The 26,368-nt window shown below is 39.3% G+C and overlaps 1 protein-coding gene across 1 annotated transcript in view; it reads left to right on the forward strand.

Annotated features, from left to right (window-relative positions):
- The first annotated feature begins 1,359 nt into the window (after positions 1 to 1,359).
- The window catches only part of Grpr (gastrin releasing peptide receptor), a 39,566-nt gene continuing 14,557 nt past the window's right edge, over positions 1,360 to 26,368 (forward strand). The window contains exon 1 of the mRNA XM_034485821.2: positions 1,360 to 2,181. Coding sequence (XP_034341712.1) covers positions 1,661 to 2,181 — 521 coding nt within the window. The 5' untranslated portion in view covers positions 1,360 to 1,660. The remainder of the gene's footprint in view (positions 2,182 to 26,368) is intronic.

A 26,368-nucleotide genomic window follows, 5' to 3' on the forward strand; every position in this document is an offset into this window, starting at 1 on the left:
AATGGAAGGGTCAGTAAGGACAGAAGCTCATGTCCTGCATCAGTAAGTTGTACTTCTAGCAACTGATTGACACCACGAAATTCATGTTTATTGACTCAGTCCTGGCAGTGCTGGACTCCACTAAGAAACTCTTCTACCTGCAAGCATGTAGTGTCCGTCTTCTGACTGCTGCCTACAAGGAACCTTTCATATTACAAAAAGGGTACCTCAGCCACCTAGGCATCAAATGCTGCAAGCATCCATGGCAACGCCGTTGGAAGCTTTCTTGGTGGTCCTGACATGGTAGCAAACACACATTTCTTTATTTCTTATGGGTCCTGAAGCATGAGCCTTTCACTACCACCATCTGTTATTAACCAACTTTCTGACACAAATCAAAAAGGGCCAGCTCAATAGACATCATGAAGGTATAGCCTTAAGATGTATTTATTAGTGATAGCTAAAGGTCAATCCTTGTTCTGATAGCATGTTTAATAGAGTCTTTCTCAGCACTCTTTTGACCATAACTCATTTCTTTCACCAGTTCCCCCCTGCCCACCCCCGTCTCCCATTTCCTGTTTCTTGGGAGAATCTACAACTGTTGTATACTTCAGAGGAAATTGAAAGCTTGCCAAAAAATGCAAAAAGCTACACCAAAAAGCCAGCTCATATGATTTTTAGATCAGAAGAAAATAGTGCTTTTTTTTTTTTTTTTTTTTTTTTTTTTTTTTGGTCTGTAAAAGATCATTGATCTATGTGCGCCGAGCAGGCAGCTGCCTCCATGGTTAAGGAACACAGACAGGGGCTTGGGAAGTTTTCAAGAAAGAGCACATGTGCACCAGGCTTCTGGTTTTCCTGAAGTCTGTTCCTGTAGGTTTAAGGTGTGAGTCCTGTGCATGCAATTCTCCGTAGCAGTCGCTATTCCAAAGGAACTAATTGGGACAGCTCACACACAGACCCAGATGTGCCATTTTAATACATTAGTAAAGATGAGAAACAGGAGGCTCATGAGTCACATCTGAACTCATGGAGATAAGTATCAGAGATATCCCCAGACTTTGCAGTGAACAGGATTTATTAAATGCCGACTATAGGTTCTGCCAGCTTAAATGAAAAGGCAAAGGTATCTGTTAAGCCACTTAGGAGTTGCGATCTGCTGCCTGACTCTCATTTGGAGAAAGCAGGCAGCTGGGCAGTGATTGAAGCGTCCAGCAGGGGGCTGGCATTCGCTGTCTATACTTGGTCCTGGCTCCTCTTCAGAGCGGCAGCTCAGGAGAGCTGCCGTTTGCTGGGGAAGCCAGTGACGTCCAAAGCATCCTGCCTATAGGATTGGAGGCTTTCTTGGTGCAGTTTTTTTCTACCCACTTTAAACCTTCAGGTTCTACAAATCAGGGAAGACGGGAAATGCTGTGTGAAAATAGCAATCCAAAAGTTCTTAGTAAACTGCAGCCAGAGAGACTCAGTCTAGGATGGAGGTAGGAAGAGCTGAGACAGAGTGGGCTTAAATCTAAGCTTTTCTTCAGGCTGAGTTTCTGTTGCTTGTTAACTTAGTGAATTTACAGATGTATTGCTTACTGGTGGTGTGAAGGCTGGGACAGAACCAACATCAACATACTGAGCTAGAGTTTGGAATACCAGTGTGTGTGTGTGTGTGTGTGTGTGTGTGTGCGCGCGCGTGTGTATGAATTCAGTGTTTTTAAGGGAGATCAAGAGCTTCGAACAGATCTTCAACCCAGAAGTTACAAAGCAGCATCCTGAAGGCACATTTGAAGAGAGAAGTCTTGAGATGGCTCCCAATAATTGTTCCCAACTGAACTTGGAAGTGGACCCTTTCTTGTCCTGCAACGACACCTTCAATCAAAGTCTGAATCCCCCCAAGATGGACAACTGGTTTCACCCAGGAATCATCTATGTCATTCCTGCAGTTTATGGGCTTATCATCGTAATAGGCCTCATTGGCAACATCACGCTGATCAAGATCTTCTGTACCGTCAAGTCCATGCGAAATGTGCCAAACCTGTTCATCTCTAGCCTGGCTTTGGGAGACCTGCTGCTGCTGGTAACATGTGCCCCTGTGGATGCCAGCAAGTACCTGGCTGACAGGTGGCTATTTGGCAGGATTGGCTGCAAATTGATCCCCTTTATACAACTGACTTCAGTGGGGGTGTCTGTCTTCACACTTACAGCACTGTCAGCTGACAGGTAAGTACTCATTGAAAGTTATATCCTCTCTTGGGGTGGTGGACCACTCAGTGAATGACACAGGAGAGCTGTCTGCCCGAAAGGGAAGTTTTACTCAAACTCACATCCCCTTCCAGGCATGGTTTTGTTCTGGAAATTACTTCTGGAGTTTGGCATATTAGTTTAAGAGAAGAAAAATGAGTGAATGGTGGAGACCCGAGGAGACAAATGAGAATTAAATCTCTGAGCCTGAGACTGAGGGGCGTTTTTTTTTTCTGAAGAAAAGTCATTGCCTCTCCCTGTCATCTCTTTCTCTGAAAAATTAATTGAACAGTGAAAAGGACAATCCTACCTCATAGTTTCAACCTCAGGCTAATGTTTCTTAGAAGCAATTCCGAATCTTTCAGAAAACAGAGGAGTTCCCACTGACCCTCTGTAAAATCTCCTTTGAGAAAGAAAAAAATAGGCTCCATTTTCTGAACTTTGTCTTCCTCGGACAGTCTTAACTTTTCTTACAGCTCATTTTTGGGTGTGACTGAACAGAACAGTTGTGTGTTGATTTTTCTAAGTCTCTCTTCAATGACTTTAAACATGATTGCTTCCTTTGGCTCAGCTAAGCAAGTTCAAGATTGATTTCTAATTTTAATAGCTTTATTAATGTCCTATGTACAATGACTTTGTAGTTTGGTGAGTCTGAGTGTCCCCTGTTCTGAAAACTGCACATCTGGAAAATACACATGATATATGTATGTGTGTATATATATATATATATATATATATATATATATATATATATATATATATGTGTGTGTGTGTGTGTGTTATGATTTATATTGATATAATCTTAAGCCCATATTTATCAAATATCTACCATGTTAAAAAAGAAAACTCATGCTTGAACAAGCAAGTAAAGGTATATTTGAAGGATATCCACACACATTGCTGATTGTATTTTATGTTCTGAAAATTGAACACAGAAATGATTAGACTATCAGATACAACATATACTAAGTGGCTAAATTAAGAAAAATGGGTCTAGTGAACCAGAGCTTATAAATTGTTATCTTAAGTCAACTATATGGTATATGTTAAAGATACATAGGATCAGAGTGTATACTGGAGAAAGTATAGCTGCAATTCTTTAAAGTTTAGAATCTGAAGAAAAGGGCCTACATTTTACTACTTGTGCTTGAGTTTTTTGCTATAAAAGAACAAAACGTCCTCAGGTGATGTGGCCTTCATAAGTAATGGACAAATAAAGATAGTGTTATCAGTATTTGTGGCCATGTGTTTATCCTAAGCTACTTAAAGTACACTGCTCAGCACAGATGACATTCTCAGAGACTAAAAAGTAATGGTCCAGAAATGAGGGTATTCTGTGGACCAGACAGTGTTTCTCCACACACCCTCATCTTGCTTGTACCCTGCCTATTTGCCTTCCAGGTACTAATGACAACAGATACTTTCTGTGTTTGTTCAGGGCCAGAAAACTTCAGAGCTGGCAGAAACTCTATGGCTGGTTCCCACTGGTGGAGGGCACGTCAGGCTGAGCATAATTTTCTTGATAGGAAGAAGAGATTTGGGTTTCCGGGCTGGTGAATGCAGTGGTCCAGATGGTGTTTACTGTCTCCTCAGGGAGGCGAGCAGCATGGAAAGGGAGGGCATGGAATGGAAAACTGCAGCTGCAGGGACCCTCTTCCTGGAGTTTCAGACCAGACTGAGCTTGCCATCAGCAGTCAGGGACAGCTCTGTTCAAAGCTGAGTTGAATGCCACCGCAGCTGCAGTGTATCCTCACTAACGTTTTGTAATTGGCCTGGCCTTGCAAAGGCTGATGGATCACTGGAATGACAGGTGGTGTATCACACTAACTTCGACGAGAATAGATGCCAGGCCAGTTCAATAACACAAAACTGTACTTTTCTATTTATCTTATGTTTGAAAGCTCCAAGAGTCTTACAACAGCTTTCTGGGCTTGGCAATGTAAATGTGAATTCTATACTTTTCAGCAATGTGACATCTGTGTACATAGTAAAAGAGTAAGTTAACAGCTCATCATTTTTACATGATGTCTGTGTGACTGTGTAACTATAATAGTAAGGATGGTGAGGAGTCCAGTACCTTGCCCATTTCTAGTTAATATTCCTAAAGAAAGGCAACCGTTTACTGTGATTTCATTCACCCGACATTACTTACTGCAATTCTTGAGTATATAAATGAGACATACAGAGAATACAGCTTTGTGTTTGCCTTCTTATGCATTGCATATTTCTGTGGTTTTCATCCATATTGGCACATTTAGCAGTGTTTTTTTTTTTTTTTTTTTTTTGTTTTGTTTTTTTTTTTTTTTTATTGTGTCCAGGGTCCCATCGGAAAGAAAGAAAGACTTCCAATTATCCTGATGAAAACTGATGTATTTCTGATTTGGGGCAGAGAACCTTTTCTGTATTTTGTTTGTTTGTTTGCTTAGAATTTCATACAATATATTTTGATGATATTCTTTACTCATCTCCAATTCCTCCCTGATCCTATCTCATTCCTACCCACTACATTCTTCTCTCTTTAAAAAATGAACAAACAAGCAAGCAAAAGCACACAAAAACTAAAGAAGATAGCGTGGGGTCCATTTTTGTATTGGACAAGTGTTACTGAGCATGAGTCCTGCCCTGGAGTGTGGTTGATATACCAAATGTCACTCCATTGAAGGAAATTGATTTTTCCTTCTCTCAGCAGCCATCAAGTACAGAGAGCTTTTTGGTTAGGGATAGGACTTTGCATCTTTTGGCTGACATAAGAATTTCTTTGTTTTAGGTGTATGTTCAAATCTGAAATGCTGAAGTTATTAGTGCCTCTATTTAGTACCTCTTGCCAGTTTCCGAGTGAGCCTCTATATTTTGTAACTTGGTAAAAGGGCAAATCAAACTGTCCAGTGTGGATGACTATCAGAACTAAAAGGGGACGTTGAAACAGTAGCCTTCATCATAAGCTACTTCAACAAGGTTTCCAACATGTGAATTGGAGTTAAAACAGCAATCATACATGCCCATCCAGTGTAGGTTTTTAGCAAAGCCAGAGTTCATCCCAGTCACCCTTCTGTAGCCCCCTGTATCCACAGGTAAGGTTGAGTCTTTGTTGCTAAGAAAAGAACATTTTTCTAGAAAACTTTATACCAGTGTCACCATCCCAAAATGGAGATTTCAAGGATTTCAAATGGAACCAAGAGATTACCACGGTTTACCAACTTCAGGTTCACATGCAAGTACCTTCAATCTTAGTCCCTGTCTTCTCTCTTCACTTGCCCTCTCTGTCCTCATACACACACGACTGTCCTCATTCATGCTATTACATGGCCCCATTCAAAATACAGTTGGATTCCATTTTCCTTCTCATGACAAGGAGTTCCAGACTCCTGGAGCTGTTTTAAAAGACAGTGGCTGAGTGACCCAAAGCAGATCAGTTTGGAAGAGGTCCTTCCCTGGTCACTTCAATGGTTCTTAGGCTATGATGCCTACCTTTCTGGATTCTGAAGAATGATCTCTTTCTCACAAAAGAAGACTCAATTTAGTTCCTTATAGAGCATCCTCCCATAAATTTCCTCAGTCAGAGGAGGTTGGGAGGGCTGCCAGATCCTAAGTTCTATCTAGTTTTGTTTTTCAGAGGCATATGCTGCCACCCTGGAAGGAAATTCACCTTGTGTCTGCCCACAGCCACAGTGAACCAGAAGTGCTGCCCATAGCTTCTGGGAATGAGCAGAGGCCAGGTGTTGTGGAAATGGGTTTTCCCAGCCAGGCTTTCTCTCAACTGGAATTCAGTGGCAGAGGAGAGGAGGGTAACAAAGAACTTCCATGTCTCTCACACATTATTTTTTTCAAGTGTCAGCCTTTTATGTGATTAATTAAGTATCATTCTGGCAACTTAATATGCATGAAGGGAAAAAGAAGCACAAGCTTCCTCATGAAACACGAAGTGTCTCACGAAGGGCTCCCTGGTGAGGTCTTTTGAACTGTGCCTGTCAATATCATCCTTTAAAAATAGACTAAATTTACATTCTTGCACTTATAAATCTTCCTGGTGTGTGTGGTTGCATAAATTCTCCTTTAATTAAAACACATGCTTTCAGAATAAAACGGAAAGTTTCCTCTTTTTCACCTCCGAGTAAAAGCAAAAAGGGAGATCTAAGAGGTTTCTTTTGCACAGTAGCCACCTCCTCTAAGAGATCTTGTTTGGCCACTCAGTCTAAGAGGATGAGCAATGGAAACCTATCAACTAGTTCCTTTCTTTTTTAGGCTTATTGGAATGCAAGTTGTACTTAGGGGGACACATCTATGAACTTTGACACTCCCACCCCCACCATATTACCTTCACTTCTGTCATCCCCTGGAATTCTTTCCGGTCCCTTTTTAGTGTACCCCTCCCTTCCACCTCAGCTTCTGGAGACCTTGATCTTTTCCAGGATGTCCCATGAATATGTAACATACAGCCTGGTTTCTTTTAGCACACTGTATTGCATGGTAAGCTTATGTAACTCACTCCTATTTTACTGTGTAGTATTCACAGCATTGAGGTGTCCCGGTTTGTTTATCTGTTCTCCAGTTCATGATCAGTAGGACTGTTTTCCACTTGGGATAATGATGAACAAATTTGGCATAAATTCTCATTTACGGTTTTACTATGGACATGTCTTCAGTCCTCGTGGGTACAGGCAATCTATGATTATTTTCTCAAGAGTTTCCTTGTTCATTTGTTTTGTTATGCCATACCGTATATTTATAAGTCTTATATTTACAAGAGTCTAGGGGCTTGGGGAGATGACTCAGTTAGCAAAGTGTTTGTCTTACTAGCCTGAGAACCCGAGTTTCGCCCCCAGAACATGCCTGTAATCCCAGCACAGAGGCAGCAACACAGACGTAGAAGATATCAGGGGCTTGCTAGCTAGCCATTCGACCTCAATTGTCAACTTCTGAGTTCAGTGAGAGACCTTGTTTCAAAATATAAGATAAAGAGCCATCGATGTCAACTGCTGGCCTTTGCTCACATGTGCACACACATCTACAAAGTAGGAATCCATCTCCTGTACCGAGTGCTCAAGATGCCCTTGCTGAACAGATGAAATGAAATATGCATGAAAGAAAGAATAAAGGAGGGAATGCATTCAGATGGCTTATACCGGATGAACCTAGAATACTTGATTATGATCTACAAATCATGTTCATTTCCTCTGATGATTCACAGAGTAACACTAGCACAACAATGGTCCCAGCCACAGATGACAAGAGCTAGACTCTAAAAAGAGAAACCAAATGAAAGTTTGAACAAAAGGCAGATAAGCAAATATTTAAAATCACTTAAAACTTATACAGTGGAGTTGGTAATCAAATGAGTTACAAATTAAGTGGATTTAATAAATTCCATAGTCATCGTAAACATTCAGGAAAGTACCATAATATCTATGAACAAGCTTCCTGGCTCTTCTTTACCATGCTTGTTTTAGTATTTTGGCTCCATCCTCATCCGTCTCCTCTTAAATTATTCATCATTTGGACCTATTTATTTCTTTTCCTTTGCTTTTTTTCTTAAAGTTCTGGAGACTGAATTAAAGGTCTTATGCATACATGCTAAACATACACTCTACAGCTGACCCACACTCCCAGACTGATAAGTCATTTTTCCAAAATATTAGAATCAGTCTTCCCCAAGGATGAGTTCCCTGGTAGCTTATCCATTCTCAAGTGGTCAGCGTTAAACCAATGTACAAGAGCAACAAATGGACTCCACAGGCTGTATTTATATATACATATGCATAGTGTGTGTAAGTTGTATCTCTAGAAGAGGTCATGGGTCTGAAAATAATTGGGGGAAAAGTTGAAGGGGGAGATAAAGGAACAGAAATGATGTAAATATAGTACTCACATGTGAAATTCTCAAAAAATAAAAGGATACCATTCATGGCTTACCATTTCCTTGAAAAATGAAAAATTGGCATTAAAACGAGGGAAAATGGTTTTTTTTTTTTTTTTTTTTTTTTTTTTTTTTTTTTTTTTTTTTTTTTTTTTTAGAAATTAGAAGGATACAGTTGAGTTTTATCATGGTTAATTAAAATCCAGTTCTTTACTAGATGTCAGAAAAGTTTTCATCAGGCCTGGGAGGGGATAGGAACTATACAGGAAGACCAAGAGGCTCAACTAACCTGAACACTTGGGGGCTCTTAGAGATTGAGCTACCAACAAAAGAGCATACATGGGCTGGACCTAGGCCTCCTGCACATATGTAGCAGATGTGCAGCTTGGTCTCCATGTGGGTCCTGACCAACTGGAGTGGGGGCTATCCCTAAAGCTGTAGCCTGACTGTGGAATAAGTTCCCCAATTGGGCTGCCTTGTCTGGCCTTAGTGGGAGAGTATGTGCCAAATCCTTCAGAGACTTGGTGTGCCAGGGTGGGGAATACCCAGAGGAGGCCTCCAACCTCTCAGAGAAGAAGGGGAGGGGGAGAAGAGGGAGAGATTTGGAGAATGGGGAGCCAGGAGGGTGAACAGCAAATAGGATGTAAACGGAATAAAAACTGCTAAAAAAAAGTTTCCATTTAATTTCACAGCTCATTATTGAGCCTGTCATATATAAACATTTAGAATTTTTAAGTTTTAGAAAACTATTGGCTTTGTCTTGTTTCTCTCTTGTTACAATAGAATAGTACAGACTGAATAAATTATAAAGATAGAAATGTATTTAGCTTATTATTCTGGAAGCTGTGGCACCCAAGAAACACCAGAAAGTGGTGAGGGGGATCCCACTGCTGCACAGTGACAATGGTATGAAGGAAATAAAATGTACATGAGACACCCAGCAACCTGAAACTTTATTACAATTTACTGAGAAGGGGAACCAGATAGGGCAGTGGGGCAGGGGAAGGGAGGGGAGGGGAGGGGAGGGGAGGGGAGGGGAGGGGAGGGGAGGGGAGAAAGACAAACTACCACACTGGGTCTCATGTTAGAAAGATAGGTAGATAGATAGATAGATAGATAGATAGATAGATAGATAGATAGATGTTCAAAGATAATAGAAGATAGATGTTAAAAAGATTACAGATACATACATTTACATACATACATACATACATACATACATACATGACAGATAATTATTCTTCACTTCCCAGGTTCTTTCCTATCCCTTTGTAGGGTTGTGAACCTTCAACCTCCACCTTAGTTCCTAGAAACCTTGATCTTTTCTAGGATGTCCCATGAATGATAGCATACAGTCTTGTTCCTTTTAACACACTGTATTGCATGTGTAAATACCCCACCCCTACTTTGCTGTGTAGTATTCACAGTACTGATGTGCTCTGGTTTATTCCTCTGTCCTCCAGTTCATGATCAGTAGGAGTGTTTTCAGTTTGGGATGGTGATGAACGAATCTGGCAAACATGCTCATTCACAGTTTTAGTATAGATATAGGTCTTCTATTCTCCTGAGTACACAGAATCTGCAGTTATTATCTTCTTGAAAATCCCCTTGTTTGTTTTATACATATGACTTGAAACCAGAAGAACTATTAGGGAGGAGAAAACAAAGGGAGGGATAGCAGAGGGGTGAATATGAGCAAAACATTAATGATACATACACCCCAAACCTCATAATAAATATACAACTAAATTCAATAAATAAAAAGGTAAGAAAGTAGCCATTCACTGTTGGTGTAACTAATGTGTTTCTGCAATAATGGTGTTAATCTATTCCTAACGGCAGAGACCTCATAATCTGATCACCCTCCGAAGGTCCTTCCATTTGACACTATGTTGTTTGAATGACAACCAAATTTCATGAGTATTTTATGCAGACAGTCAAACTGCTACAACCACTACCAAAATTTGTTTCCCATTTAGGCAGCTATAATTGACAGTAGTTCTATTTTCTTGTGTCTTGGGTAATCTGAAGAATGTGTTTGATGAATGGCGACATCTACTATGATCCCTTTGCTATCTTCACCAGCCTTAGTATTTTCCGATGATGCATAACACAAGTGAATTGATATTCGTAATTTGGTCACAGGCCAATTTGCAAACACGTTGGTAAATTCAGTTCTACTTAGATATCTAAATCAAATATCTTACCCTATTACTAGATTTTTTTATTGGTCTCACTTGATCTATAATTTACTCTTTTCTTACTGCCTGTGTTGTCTAGGTTTTATGTCCACTTGACACAAGCTAGAGTGATCTGAGACGAGGGAACGTTAATAATGCTTTTATAAGATTGGGCTGTAGCAGACCTGTAGGGCATTTTCTTAATTAGTGACTAATGGGGGAGGACCCAGTCCATTGTGGGTGGTGTCATTCCTGGGCTGGTGGTTCCAGGTTCTATAAGAAAACCGGCCAAGCAAGCTATGAGGAGCAAGCCACTAAACATCATCCCTTCATGGCCTCTGCATCAGCTCCTGCCTCCAGGTTCCTGTCCTGACTTAATTCAGTGATGAACTACTATGTGTAACTATGAATGAAATAAATTCTTTCTTCCCCAAGTTCTATATTGGTCATGATGTTTTATCACAGCAATAGTAACCCTAAGACAAACTTTAAGTTGATTTAATATTTTAATTATTCAATTTCACTCTCCCATGAATGTATTAATAGAGAAATCCTTCCAAAACTCATTTAGGTACATCCGTAAAGTTTACAATGTGTGTCCTTGACTTAGACTGTATTAAAAATTAGAATTTCCTCACAATATAGACCTGTGAGGATACTTGAACTTCATTTAAAATGCCTCCTTCCCCTTTACCTTTTATTCTATCTGGGGAAGTGGGATAGCTATTGCGTGCCATGGTGCATATGTGGTTTTCATCTTACACCTTTATCTGAGTTTTGGGAATTGAACTCTGGTCACCAGGCTTGGCTGCAAGCTCTTTTATCTATTGAGACATCTTACTGGCCCCTGTCTGTTCTATATTTTAATTCTCTCTGTGTTTCTATAACCCACACTACACCATTTGTGTTGTTTGCACATTATATTTGCTCACATACTAACCTAAGATTTAAGTCTAGATTTTAATTTCTCTTATTTGTCTTTCCTTTATTCTTCATTCCTGTATCCTTTATTCCTGTCTACATCTCTGTGGCTTTTCACCAAAGACCATTTTCCTCCTGTCCAAAGAATTCCCTATAGTGTTCCATTTATTAGTAAGTCCAATAGGGACTATTCCTCTCAGTTTCTGTTTGACACTGTCTTATTTTGGAAAATATTTTTAGAATTCTAGGAGGATGGTTTCTATCTTTTGGCACTTTGCAGCTGCCATTCATCGTCCTCTGAACTCTTCTGTGCAGTTACGGTTTTCTTATAGTTCCTTTAACAACATTGTGTTGTTGTTGTTATTTTTATTTATTATTCAACATGTTTTTATCTTTCCCCTTCACTTTGAATCATATTACTGTGTTCCTTATAGACCTCTTTCTTGCTTGCTTTCTTGCTTTCTTTCTTTCTCTCTTTCATCCTTCCTTCTTCCTCCCTCCCTTCCTTCCTTTCTTCTTTCTTTACTTCCTTCTTTCCCATGCTTAGGGTCCATAGTGTTTCTTCAATCTGTGGCCTGAAGGTTTTAGTCAGCTTAGAGAACTTTATATTCATTACAACTTCAAATATAAATTTCTTTCTTTTCTCTCTTATCTTTTTACTTATGTACAGAATAACACAAGCCAAGTTTGCATTTTTAAAATCTGCCTCTTTCACCGTTCCTAAGACTAGCAATTTCATAAAAGCTCTGTTACTAAAGGAGATGCCATTTCTTTATTTATATGGTTCTTTTTCATTTATTTGTGGGTGCTAAAGATAAAAACTGTTTTAAACCCATTTTAATGTTATAACTTTGTCATGACTTATAGATGTGCTTTCCCATTTCTGTATTGCAATTCTAGAATTTCTATTTGGGTCACAGATAGACTCACAATATATTTTTTAAACTTTGTGTGGCTGGTGAGATGTCTTGGTGGTTAAGAGCACTGGCTGCTGTTGAAGAAGACCCAGCTTCAGGTTATAGAACCCATATGATGCCTCATGACTGTTTACAACTTCAGTTCCAGAAAATCTGACACCCTCTTCTGACTTCCTGGTGCTTCTACACTCACATGTATGCACATGAACTCATGCAAACTACACATCAGTAATAAGCAAATGAATCTTTAAAAAACATATGTGTGGCAAACTCTAACCTCTGGAATGCTTGTTGATCTATTTCTGTTGGAAATTTACCTCTTTATTTTATGGCCATTTATTTTGTCTCCTACCAGACTAAGTAAGATTTGTTTGAATACCCATTTTTTTTGTATGAAAAACCATAGGTAAGTTGAGGCTTTGGATGATATTACCTTACCTTCCAGAAAATACTAGCCTTTGCTCTTGCTTGCAACTGGAAGGTAGTATTGTATCAGACTTATCTGGAAACTGAGCAGATTGGAAGCTAAGCTTCGGCATCTGAGAGAGTTAGTCTGTGTTTGGGGACACTTCATATCCAAGATATTACTCGGTCCATTTCCAGTTTTTCTCTTCTGTTGAAGTTTACCTTTCTGGGCATCTCAACTTAACCTCTGTGGACTCTACTTATTATTTATCTTCACCCTAAAGCTGCTTGAAATTTGTAAAGGACTCAAGGGGAAAATATGAAGCTGAATGCCAGCCTCCTGTCTGTACTTCATTTCTCTCTAGGATTTGAGTGTCTCACATTGTTATCTCCTTGGTATGTCTTCGATGTTTTTTCAAAGAGACTTTTCTAACATTTTGTATTTGAAGCTCCGCCAGGCCACAAGCTAGTTTGGCCTGATCAGGAGTGGAAAATCCTTCACCACCTCTCTGAAAGACCTTCTCTGCTGCCCTTGAAGGGGCAATCAGCCCAGCACTGCTAACAAGGAGTTCCCAGCCACCTAGTTGGGCCTGTGAGGTCAGCATTCAGAGTCTCAGCAACTTAGCAATAGAGAGCTGAGTTCTGGCTCATTCAAAGTGAGAAAGTCAGAAATCTCAGCAGAGGTCTTCGGGAATGCCTACTGCTGAGGGTGCAGGCTCATCAAAGCCTCGGGGATCTTGAAACTAGGCCAGGACTCTCATCCAGTGAGCAGGGCTCGGAGCTGATATTTAGCTACACAATGAGTTTATAACAGTTGGAATTCCATGGGAGGAAAAGAGCCAGAATGGTCCTAATATATGCTTCTTTAAATTTCATTGTTTAATATTTTTGAGAATTTCATACATGAGTATTATATCATGTCAAGTCTTCCCTCTCTCTCCTCTAGTTTTTCCTGTAGCCCCCTATTCCTTCTCAAACTTATGACCTCTTTTTCTATAATTATTATTGTCACATACATATGCATGCATACATACGATATATATACACAGATATATAATCTACATTATCTTACTGAGTTGAATTAGTATTGTCCATATGTACATGTGTTTAAGGCTCACCACTTGGGATAGGATAACAGTTCAGGAGCTTGTCCCTGGAGAAAATGATTTCTTTCTCTCAGCTGCTCCTCATGTTTAGAAGACACTGTCTTATAGTTGTTTCTTGGTCCTCTGGATCTTGCAATGTTCCAAAATGATCTCCTCTTCCAAAATGTTCCTTGAGTCTGAAGTGTGTCTGGAATTGACTTGTAGATGTACCAACAGCTGCTCACCATTTGAACACTTATTCTATACATTTTACCCAGTCTGAGGTTGACTTTTAAAATCATTGTGTATCCTTTGTGTACACAGTAGCGGGTTACATTGAGATGGCTTCATACAAATGTAAACTGTATGCTGAGAAGATTCCCTACACTACTCGACTCCTTTCTTTGTCTCCCCTCCCATTTCTCCTCATAGTCCTCTTTGTTTCCCTTCTTCTTTCATACTATATATACATGCATGATTTTATGTCACTTCTAATAAAAATCTAGGGGCCACATATAAAAGACAGCACATGGTACCTTTGCAACACTGGCTTAATTTGCTTAATATGTGTGATGGTTGCTTTGAATTGTCAATACAATCTTGAATGAGCTTGGAGGAGGGCCTCTGAGAAGGTCTGTTAAGGATTATCTTACTACATTTATTGAAGTGGGAAGGCCTCCCCACTGTGGGTAGTGCCAGGGGATCCTGAGCTGTTTAAGAAAGAGCACTGAAGAGCAGCACACATGTATTCACTGGTCCCTTCTGACTGTGGACGCAAGGGGATCAGTTACTTCAAGCTCTTATTACTGTGACTTTTCCACCTAGAACTGTAAGACAAAATAAACTCTTTTCCTTTAAGTAGTTTTTGCCTGAGTATTTTATTACAGCAGCAGGAAAAGAAACTTAAGACCTATTTTCCTGAAAAGGCTATGACTTTACTCTTTTTCTATGACTGAAGACATATATATGTATATATATATGTATATATATTTCATATTCATATATATATTTCACACACACACCACTTCCTTTGAGCCACTTGAGTTAGTGCTCTCACTTAGCTATTCCAAATAGTGCTGCAATAAACCCTGATGTGCAAATAACTCTGTGATATATTAGCTTAGAGTTCTTTGGGTAAATACCTAGGAGTGGCATAACTGGGTTCTATGGAAAATCTATTTTTAGTTTTATTTCTTTATTATTTTCCTCTCTTCCTTGTCTTCCTCTTTTTCTATCCATATCTGATTTTATCACCTCTGTCTGTCTCTTGCATTCTACTCAGGCTAATTGGACCGTGAAAACTACTGAAGATTATGTTAAAGAACGGGGGAAATGCAAACATTTTGCACATAATGACATTTGTCTTCAATCAGAAGGACTTGCTGTGATAATAGCATGTTTATGTGACTCACTTGTTTCTTTACACTGTCTACATATAAATCGAACTATAGGTCATGTTGAAGTTTTTCAAAGTTTCCTTTTGCCTTTTGATAATCTTGTTTTATTCTGTTTTGTTCTTTTGCATTAGGATGTGTCGTACTTGGGTCAAATGTCTGCTATGAAAAGTACTTTAAACATAATTTTTAGAACAATAAAAATTATGTTACAATCAAGCAGCAGTAGTTTTCTCCATGAAAATATAGAGAGAATACTGTTTTTTAATTCTTTTTTTATGTGTATGGATGTTTTGTCTGTATGTATGTACATATACTACTTACATGGCTGATGGCTTCAGATACCAGATATGGTGTTGTATACACTCGAATTGTAGTTATAGAAGGTTGTGAGACACTGTGTGGCTACCAGAAATTGAACCCAGGTTTTCTACAAGAGCAACACAATCACTGAGCCATCTCTTTAGCCCTTAGGAATGCTTTCTAAAATATGTTATCCAAACTAATTTTTAAAGGAATCTCATTATTGGGTGATAATCTAATTAGATATTGCCTATTATTACATCAGATGATCAAACACATTATGGAAGAATTGGAGCCCCATTTCTTTCCAAGATTGTCAACAATAGTGGAATTGAAGGTTGAAATGATAGTTTGAAGGAGGCATGGATCACAGGATGCATATAAACATAGCATTTAAGCATCTTTTACTTGTGCTTTAAAGGAAGACATGAGGGTCTAAAGAGCAATGCCTTTGTCCCAGATCCTCTGGGTAGTGGCTTTCACGATACCAGAAAGCACCATGCTAGCATCCAGAGGAAGTAGGCACCCAACTGTCCTACTCAGGTATGATGCCTATGAACCGCCTCAACAACTATCATGGCACATTACCACTGAAGGTGCAGTAGTGGCATATACACCTTGGCAATAACCAACAACTCTCAAATTGGATTTAAGACTCACTTAACAAGAGGGAAACCATGCCTGGTACTGGAAACTAGCTAACTAATCAGTGCCACTGAATCATGGTTTTAGGAGGAGAATCACTAATTTACTATACTAGCCTAATCCATAGCAACAATCTATAAGCATTTGTCCTTATACCTACAGATTAGTATAGTCTACCCCTCATCAAGGAAACTTCTTTTTGCAATAAATTGAGTCCATTACAGAAAACCACACATAATCAAAATGCAGATTTTATACCAAACACTTACACCATGTTTTAGTAAGTATTAAAAAAAAAAAAAACAGCTGCTGGTCAAGCTGACTATCTAAGCTGTGGCGTCTCTGCCTAGCTCAACCACATGGCCAGAGAGCACATGTGTGCCACAGCTAGAAACGGCCAGCTAGAAACACCAGCCCTGCTACCCATGAGATGCCAGCGTAGGAGATAGCTCTGCCAATCTTCCACGCTGTCTCTGCAAGGCTGGGCAGTGCCAGGACCATCCCGCTAACCACACAGGCTTAGTACAGATGAGACTCTAATGCTTAGATTATCCAAAGGCTTATATATTTAATAATTATCAATAACAAGATACCCTTACAATCAGAGGTGTAACCCAATACCCAACCTAGATATACCAACTACCTTTGACTGTTACAGACAAGCAAACATCAGCCTTCATGTCCACTTCTCTCCTTCTCTGTCTCCCCTAGCTCCTCCTCTTCCTCTTCATTACTCCTTTTTCTCTCCTTACTCCTCCCACCTTAGCTCCTCCAACAGCACCACCTAAGGCTCAAAGAACATTGTGGAAGAGGGGGCAGAAAGATTTTAAGAACCAGAGGATCAGGAAGTTTGCCATGAAATTGTATCTCCTAGTAATATCAGAAGCTACACCCATAAAGTCTTCCCAACATGACTGCCTAAGAATGAGCTGAGTAAGGAGGACACCAGTGGGCATGTTGAAGTGGAAAGAGGAAAGATTTGAGGCTTCAACCTTACACAAAGGACTTTAGGCAGCTGAGGAAACCTAGAAGTTAGAGAAGTGGTGTACCCCAGAGAAGGAAGAGTACACCAATTGGTTGTCCAATGCTAAATGGCCAGCCTTAAAAACAATGTGTATACACGTTTGTATCCCAGGAATATTATATGGACTGAACATGTTATATTTAGGATATTATATATTCCTATCCAATATATATCTTATCCAATATTAAAAATATATGTGTATGAAATAAAAATTAATGGAAAAAGCCATGAATTTGAAGAAGGGTAGAGGGATATATGAGAGGATTTAGAAGGAGAAAAGGCAAGGGAGAAATCTAATTATATTATAATCTCAAAAACAAAACAATGGTCAGTCATAGGAAATCATCACTGATTGGGCATTCAGAGCCTTGGGCTCTAGGAGATTCAGCTAAGTGACTATGGCATGTCTCTTGACTTTGGTGTCTTCTTCTAGTGAAAGAAATCATGCTTGATGACTTCTTGCTTTCAGGTCTATAGTTGCATAGAAGAGAGAGTTGTAATTAGAAGGGCGCATGCATTTGTCTGTATTGTGGTAGCAGCGTGTCACATATTGATCTACTGCTATCACCTCTAAGAGCTCTTCACAGAGATCTGTGCAGAAATCATTGCCATGTTCATTAAGGGCTTTTGGGGGGCATATTTTTCCTCTCTAGTTAGATTATAAATCCTCATTGGCCAGGAACTTTTTACATTCATAGTGCAAAGCAGAGCCTGAAATACCGACTTAGTACTTCAGTGTGCTGCTAAATTGACTAAGCGTGCTGAGCAGTGATAGCTTGGTTCTAGAAGCCCAATGGCAGGGCTCAGTGGCCTATTGTCTTTATTATTACAAAGTAATAAGGCTAATAAGCAGTGTTGTGTGATGGAAGGCAGGCTTACTTCTATTTAAAGATGGAATGAACAGCTTTGATGGGGACAATCAAAGAACACAGGAACATTAGCTGTGTTCCTATATTCAGTGAGCAGAGGCCAGTGCTTGGCAAACATTTCTGTAATGGCCAGATGATAAACATTTGAAGATTGGAGGACCATAGGGTCTCCAATGCAAGCACTAAATTCTGCTTTGTAGCATGAAAACAGCTATAAGATAATGTGTAAACATATGGGCATGGCCATGAGCCAGTAAAACTTTATTTATGAAAGCTGAACTTTGAATGCTGTGTAATTTTCACACATCCCATAAATATTAGGCTTTCTTTTGGATTTTTTCCTCAACCATTTAAATGTAAGAAAACATTAGTAGTTCATGGCCATACCAAAAGAGAAGACCTGATTTGATCAATGAGTCCTATATAGTTTCCTGTCCATGATGAAGACTTGTGTGCACACTTTCTGCAACGGCCATTTAACAGTGAGAGTTTCTTGTTTAAATCGAGTGTGCCTAGGAAAATCCATGTTTCTGTTCCAGTTACCCAGGAAAGAGGTCCTAGGGAATATTGTATATAAAATCCCTAAATCTAAAGGGGAGGGCATGTATAATTCAATTGGTCAAGTGTTTGTCTTGCAAGCATGAGTTTGATCCCTAGAACACACATGAAAAACTGCCCATGGTGGTATGCAGTTGTGATGCCAGCTCTAGGGGGTCAGAAACAAGCGTGACTGTGCGACTCACTAGCCAGCTGGCCCAGTCTACATGATGACCAAGTCAGTGAGAGATGCTGTCTCAGAAAGCAAAGTGGACTGCAGTTGAGGAGGAACTCCCAACACTGTATTTTGACCTCATGGCACACATGTGAACACACACGCACACAGAGTTCCACAGCTCTGTGGTATTATAATGTTTTGAGGCTTGGCCATAGCATGCACCTGAGTTTTTCAGATTAAGAACCACTATTGTCTATCCTTTTAAATGGTAATGTGGCGTTCTGCAGCACACAATCAGAGAACAGTACAACTGAGAGCAAAGCCGAGGTCTTTTAGCTAGCTAAGTCCTCCTGCATGCTCTTGGTTGTCAGTGATGTGAACAGTTTAACTAGGAAAAAAGGAAAGGCTTTTAAAGACAAGGCTTTAGCTGGATTCCAGCACACATCATGCTTCTCGCCTCTCCCTTTGTGTGTCACCATTGTGTATGGTGCTGCTTCCTCCAAGGTCTTCCCATCCAACTCATGGAACAGATTTAGTAAATTGTAAAAAATAAATGGGGATGGAACTGGGCTTGGCTAGATCACTTCCTTAGTTATCCCTAATAAATTTTGAAGTCTTGAAATGGTCAGAGAAATAAGAAGCATCTGGACTGTGTAAGGTGTTCAGAGTAATGCTTTGTAAGTCCTTGAGAGGATGGTTTAGCTAAGTGTATGGTAGGAGAAGAATGAATCACTTTGAACATCTCAAACCTGTTTCCTAAAGTCCATGAAATGGCAGGTAAATGGGATGAAAAATTCCTAGTTTTTAGTTTTAGTTTATTCTGTAAATGAGGCAAGCATAAAAATGAGCAAGATATAGACTCCAGTCCTAACACCAATAGACATGTTATCACAGGCAGGGGAACGCTCATGGGGCTTTCAATCCTACCCAAAGAACTACAGGCAGCTAAGGAATGCTGAGAGTGGGAAAAATAATCTTCCCTAGGGAAGAGCACACCAGTTGGTTATCCAATACCAATGGTCAACCCTGAAAAGATACATACACATAATATTGTATAGGTTGAGAAGGTTGCATTTCAGTTGTGTATGTGTGTGTGTGTGTGCAGTATGTATGTATGTATGTATGTGTATGTGTGTGTGTGTGTGTGCAGTATGTATGTATGTATGTATGTGTATGTATGTAAACATATACACATATAACAATAATGAAAAAGGAGGTCATGAATTTGAAAGAGAGTAATGAAACTTTAAATGGAAGAAAAAAGGAGATGAATGATGATGTAATTATGTTATAATCTCATTTTTTTTTCAAAAACCTCATTTTCTTATGACCCAGAATGAATTGACCTTCTTTTAAAATTCTTATTATTTTATAATTATATGTAGGTGTGCATACCTGCATGTGAGTATGTGTACATAAATCAGGTACTCAAGGAGGCCAGAGGCATTGAATCTCCTGGTGCTGGAGTTATAGATGGTTGTGAGCTCCCTAACTTGGGTGCTGAGAATTAAACTCGAGTTCTCTGGAAGAGCAGCATGTGTTTTTAACCACTGAACCATCTCGCCAGCCTGAATCATCATCCTTAATTTCCAGAATGGAGTATGAAAAGAGTTGCTTAGCGTCCAGGTTTATGGATCCATTTGTATTAACTCATTTCTAGTATAGAACCCTGCAAAAGTAGATACTTAAGATATGCTTGTGTGTTACCAGACATGCTGCTTTCCGGGTAGTTGGGAGTGTTTTGCTTCATTTGAGCTAATTGGTGGAGGCACATGAATAAGTAGAGACTCTGTTCCCTAGAGATTACCAGACTTTCTTGAAAACAAACAAACAAAAACCCCAAACCAAACCAAACAAACAAACACGCACTGGCCAGAGGCTTGCGAGCATCATCTGCAGAGTACAACCTGATGTTTGGAGGGGCATCTGTGTGATATCACGAAATGCTTATATGACATACTGATATTAAAAGATACAAAAGGTCGACTTTTAATCCTGTAAAAGAAGACCAAGGAAGAGGAAAGAAGAAGAAGAAGAAGAAGAAGAAGAAGAAGAAGAAGAAGAAGAAGAAGAAGAAGAAGAAGAAGAAGAAGAAGAAGAAGAACAACAACAACAACAACAACAACAACAACAAGAACAAGAAGAAGAAGAACAACAACAGGAAGAAGAACAAGAAGAACAAGAATAAGAAGAACAAGAAGAACAAGAATGAGAAGAACAAGAAGAACAAGAACAAGAAGAACAAGAATAAGAAGACCAAGAACTAGAACAAGAAGAACAAGAAGACGATGACATTGGGAAGAATTATATCAAAACAAATGTATAAGACTGCTGTGTAATTCTTGTTTTATTTGTAGGATTCTCCACTCTCTAATTGTTGATTGTTTTATGCTGAGCTCTTAGGACTCTTGTACTGTGTTCTTATAAGTGAGTAGTCCTTCAAATTAGCTTACTGCTTCTCACCCACTTTCCTTGTTGATCTCTTTACTGACTCAAGGCAACTATATCAGTTGGTTCTTGGTCTATATGTAAGGGTGTGGGAGGGTTATTGGGAGGACTGAGGATGGAACCCAATAAAGAAAATAGAGCCTCTAAAATCTTCAGACCTGAGCCTGGTCTCAGGAACCAGATGGCCTCTGATCAGATTCTAGCTCTGCCATTTGTTAATGTAGCCTTGGGAAAGTTAGTCACTTTTTCAGTTCTTTTATTTGTAGGAGTTGTGAGAGAGAAGAGGAGGAGTGGAGAGAGAGAGAGAGAGCGAGAGCGAGAGAGAGAGAGAGAGAGAGAGAGGGGGGAGTGAGAGAGAAAGAGAGACAGAGACAGAAACAGAGAGAGACAGAGACGGAGACACAAAGAAAGAGACACATAGAGAAACAGTGAGAGACAGACAGACAGACAGACAGACGGACAGACAGAGACAGAGAGAAAGAGGTGAGGGGAGAGCAAAATGCTAAACAGTACTTACAGCCTTCTATTGTAATAAGGACTTTTTTTTTAAGGTAAGACTAACTATTGAAAAGTATTTCATAGAATATTATGCTCTTTTCTTCTCAAGCATGAGGTCCAAAGTCATTTGACTGAGGACGCTAATAGATACAGGCATAACTGCATTAAAGTTAGATTTAGATTTTAGTGACAGAAAATGTTTCGAGACTATCCATCTCTTACATTGTAAAACTTGAATTAGGGACATTTTATCATTTAGTGTCAATCGAGCGTTTCTTTTTTGAGTTAATTCTTGAAACCAATTGAGAACTGTGGCAGACACATAGTGTGTGCAATGTGAGTTTTCATTGGATAACAAAACAGTCAAAAAGAAATGTTAGGAGCCATGCTGCGTTTGCTGAAGTAGCTATACGCTCGCCATTAGAAGATGGCGCTGGCTTCCTGTTCCTGGTTCTTCTTGGCCTTGGTGTCTGCAGCTGTGCGCACGCGTAGGTGCGAATTTTCCCGCTGATAGTACTATCAGTGGATATGTAAATGAGACCCCAGTCTGTAAGCCAATGAGGACAGATCATGTCTCTTTGATAGTATATAAGTCAGTACATTCTGGGGCTTGGGGTCCTTCCTTTGTCCTTCCTGTCCTTCCTTTGTTCTCCATCTTACATCCTTCTAACTAAAAGAGCTGTAACAATAAAAGACGCTGTCAGAAGAATCTTGAATGTGACGTGCTCCTTATCGGCGAGGTAGCGTGTCACAAAGAAACCCAACAATAACAAAATAAATTGCTAATAAAGAAAGTAGAGTCTAAGAACTGACCTTATTACATGTATGTAATCAAAATGGTATAAAAGCATAAAGAAAGAGTGGTATAGGATATGGGATTCTAGGGAGGGGAAATGGGGAAAGGGGATGACATCTGTATTGTAAATAAATAAAATATCCAATAAAAAGTAGAGTCTAGGCTTCCCAAGCCTCACCCTGCCTCTGTCTTTGCCTTTGGCTTTTTCCTTACACAATAAGACCCCCCCTCACCAACACCACTAATGCCAATCTAAGAAGTTACAAAGCTCAGTCACTCTCTTACTACTTTTCAAACTTCTCATCAAAGTGCATTTAAATATATTGTTGTTAAACTTTTATAATTAGACACAATGAGTCATATGCCATGATGGTATTTTTGACCTTCAATGCATCTTGTTTGGGCATGAGTTGTAAGACATTCTATTAAGGTAATTTAGAAATTCTATTTTTAGCCCCAGTAATGTGAAATATATTTAAAACTAAAAATGTCTCTGATATTTTAATGTTTAAATATATGTTAGATAAACTAAATCGACCAGAAGAATAATTTATGCTGTAGATGGTGGTTGTGTCCCCTGATATACCCTGGGAGACTTGGGCTTCTTTTCTCAGAGTAAAGACAATCACTGAGCCTAAGGGAGGTTTGGGACAAGCTGTGGCCATCTGAGGATGAGCATCCTGTGCAATTCTCAGCCAAAGAGGGCCCAAAGAGGGTTAGGGACCGGTGGGTAAATGCTGTCACTTTTTTCTTGGCTGGCACAGTTCTGCAACATTGAATTCCTGACGCTTTCAAGGGGTTCCTTGTTCCTCCCCTTCTTGTCTCTCCTGGCCTTTCTGGTGACTTTCTCTTTACTTGATCCAAATTTTCCCCTCTAAATCTGTTTGGGGGTGAATGAGTAGTTTTGAAGACAATCTATGACCCAGAATTATTGATCTATTCTACTGTAGAACACGGGTAAACTTTGTCTTCCAGATTTGTCTTGTTCTGTGTATTTTCTAGGCTGCAAGGTAGAGTGATTTCACTATGCTCGACTTCAATGTACAAATGGAATCTGGAAATGTTCTTCCAAGTTTGGGGCTCATAAACTGTTGAGAAGTGTAACAAGATCTAAATATATGTTCATCCCTCCATAAAGTTTTTGAAAAATGGTCCACGAACAGCTTGTGCCAAGATGCATGCATATCTACTGAAGTTTAACTGGATAACTGCTTTCTTATGTCATTTAAAATGTAACCAAGGGCAAGGGCAATATTTCAGCCTGCTTATACCCCTACTGACAGGCTCCCTTATAAGATTAGCATTGAACTCTGGAATTAGATCATCTTGATGAAATTCATTTTTGTCCCAAGGTTCAATTGGTGCCTAATTCTTTATGAGAAAGCATTATAAGATGTTTTATAACTGATCACTTCTCTCTTTCCACTGTATTCCTATGATTTTACAGGTCTCACATTCTAGAATCAGAGGACTATGTTACTGTTTTGTAGTTTTGAGAATTGAACTCAAAGCCTTGCATGTGCTAGGCAGGTGCTTCCCAACTGAGCTACATGCTCAGTCTCATCTCTCAGAATCAGTATCTTTCTGTCCTAAATATTCCTGGTATCATCTCAGCTGCATTCTAGCTTGTAGGCTTCTGGTTCTTCACTGATACCAACGCCTTTTCTTTTTAAACCTCACTCTAAGCTCTCACTCAGATGACCCTTTTGGGCCCTGGGGCTTCTAAATATAGAAGAGATCTCAGTGTTCACTCTAAGCCTCAGGCCATCTCTCTCTCTCTCTCTCTCTCTCTCTCTCTCTCTCTCTCTCTCTCTCTCTCTCTCTGTGTGTGTGTGTATGCATGTGTGATAGAGAGAGAGACCCCAAGCATGGATTCCTATACCTGTAATTCTAACAATTAGGGAAAGAGAGACAGGATCCCTTGGGCTTTCTAGTCAGCCAATCTAGCTCAATTAGTAAGCTCCAGATTTAGTAAGAGATTCTGTCTCAAAAAATAAGGTGGAAAGCTACTGAAGGAGACATAGACATGTGTCTCTGGCCTCCACATGGTATATACACAGATGTACATATACACACATTTACACAAATACAGAAATACATTTTAAAAAATATTCTCACATGGTGAATGCAAACAAAAACTTTGAAGCAGAAAGTATATATGTAGAGATATGGCTACCAAAAGCCCTTTGTTCCCAGATAATGAAGGAATTTTAAAATCCTTTATTAGGAAACAGCCTTCTCCCCATAGCAGACGGTGAACACACTGACTTCCATTGTTCTATGGAACAAATAAGAGGTAGTCCCACCCCCAAAGCCAGCTATGCTCTCCTGGATATACTGGGTATGTGGTGGGAGAGGATATGACGGAGAAATTGCAGCCCCCAGATAAACAACTTTAGAATTATACAGGGTACAGTAGGGTTCTGCCCACAAACAATTTGTGTCTTGGTCTCTTTGAGGAAAATCAAAAATTCAATTACATTTCACAATATAGAATATGACCCACTCCTTTAGCCCAGGTTTAAAACTTTCTTCTTCCCAAAATGGGAAGATCTCTGCTGAAGACTCCTAGGAAGTCCATTAAAATCTTAACTACATCTTCTGGAAACTTTCATATGGGACAGTGGATGCCAAAGTGGAGATCAGTCACCTGGAGAGGGAGTTGAGACCTGTCTGATGGGAAAGGGAGAAAAGTAGCAAACCGTCTATTTATATTGGCTTCTATTTAAATGGAAGGATAAATTAAACATTAGTGTCCAAAGTGAGGTTCACTCCCTCTTTGCTTTATCCCAGTATCCCTTACTGGGTGTCCTTTAGGCATCAGCAACAGTGCCCTCATCCACAATGGCAGCTGTACACTTCCCTGATCTCTCAGCTCATATCCAGCCACTATAAACTGATGTGTGTTTTATATAATCTAGTTTTAATTAAACTAGCCTCCCCAAATGAACAAGTGGCTTAAGAATAGTCCTGATGAAACAAAAACAGCACACAGCAAAACCTCACAGGTTGTAGATGATATTAAAGGCACAAACCCGAGAGAACAATGTGACTATTCTTTGCTCTTGGTGTAGGTGCTGAGCAGATATGATACATTCAATCACATTTCAATTATAACTTAATAATGTGCATGTGGCAAAGGCTTTCTCCTTTAATGACATAAAGTAGAATATATGACATTATACCTTAGTTACTTTTCTATTATTTGAAGAAGCATCATGGATAGGGCAACTTATAGAAGAGTTATTAGGTTTATAGTTTCAGAGGATAAGTTCTTGATCATCATGTCAGGGAGTATGGCAGCAGGCAGGCAGGCATGTATGGTGCTGAAGCAAGAGCTGATAAACTAACATGTTAAGATAATAACCATGAGAAAAATAAGTGGAGGGGTAATTGGGAATGGTATGGGCTTTTGAAACTTCAAAGCCTGCTCCCAGTGACATACCTCCTTCCAAAAGGCCACACCTCCTAATCCTTCACAAACAGTTCTACCAACTGTAGAATAATCATTCAAATATGAGAGCCTATGGGGGGGGCATCCTCATTCAAACCACCACACATTATTTTACCCCTTTTCTCTACTGTTAGATAAATTTTGAAAATTTATAATTTAAAATACCCTATTATATTTAATAATAACTATTTCCTTGATTTTGCCCTTACCATGTAGTATGTATGAATATGAGCATGTGTACTTATATTTGTTTGCTGTAGTCTGTTTTGTTGAGCTTTGAAAAGTATCTTGAACTTTTATCCCTATGGATTTCATTGTTTTTCCTCAGAACAAGGACAGTCTTCTATATACTCAATCTCATCATTTGAACAAAATTAAAAACAATTCTTTAATAACATCTAATACTTAACCCATAATTAAAATTTGCCCTATTGTCCTTTAAAAGTCTTTTATAGCTTCTTTTTTTAATAATTACAGATCAAATAAAGACTTATGCATTACATGTCTCATATCTCTTTTATTGCATTCAAGGTAGAACTTTTCATTTTCTTTAGTCTCCATTTCTTTAGTAGCAATATTTTAAGAGTATTTCAAATTTGTTGTTTGGCAATTTTATACATGCATACAGTGCATCTTGATTGTATCCATCCCCAGATTT

Source organism: Arvicanthis niloticus, chromosome X (genome assembly GCF_011762505.2).
Source record: "Arvicanthis niloticus isolate mArvNil1 chromosome X, mArvNil1.pat.X, whole genome shotgun sequence".
Taxonomy (NCBI): domain Eukaryota; kingdom Metazoa; phylum Chordata; class Mammalia; order Rodentia; family Muridae; genus Arvicanthis; species Arvicanthis niloticus.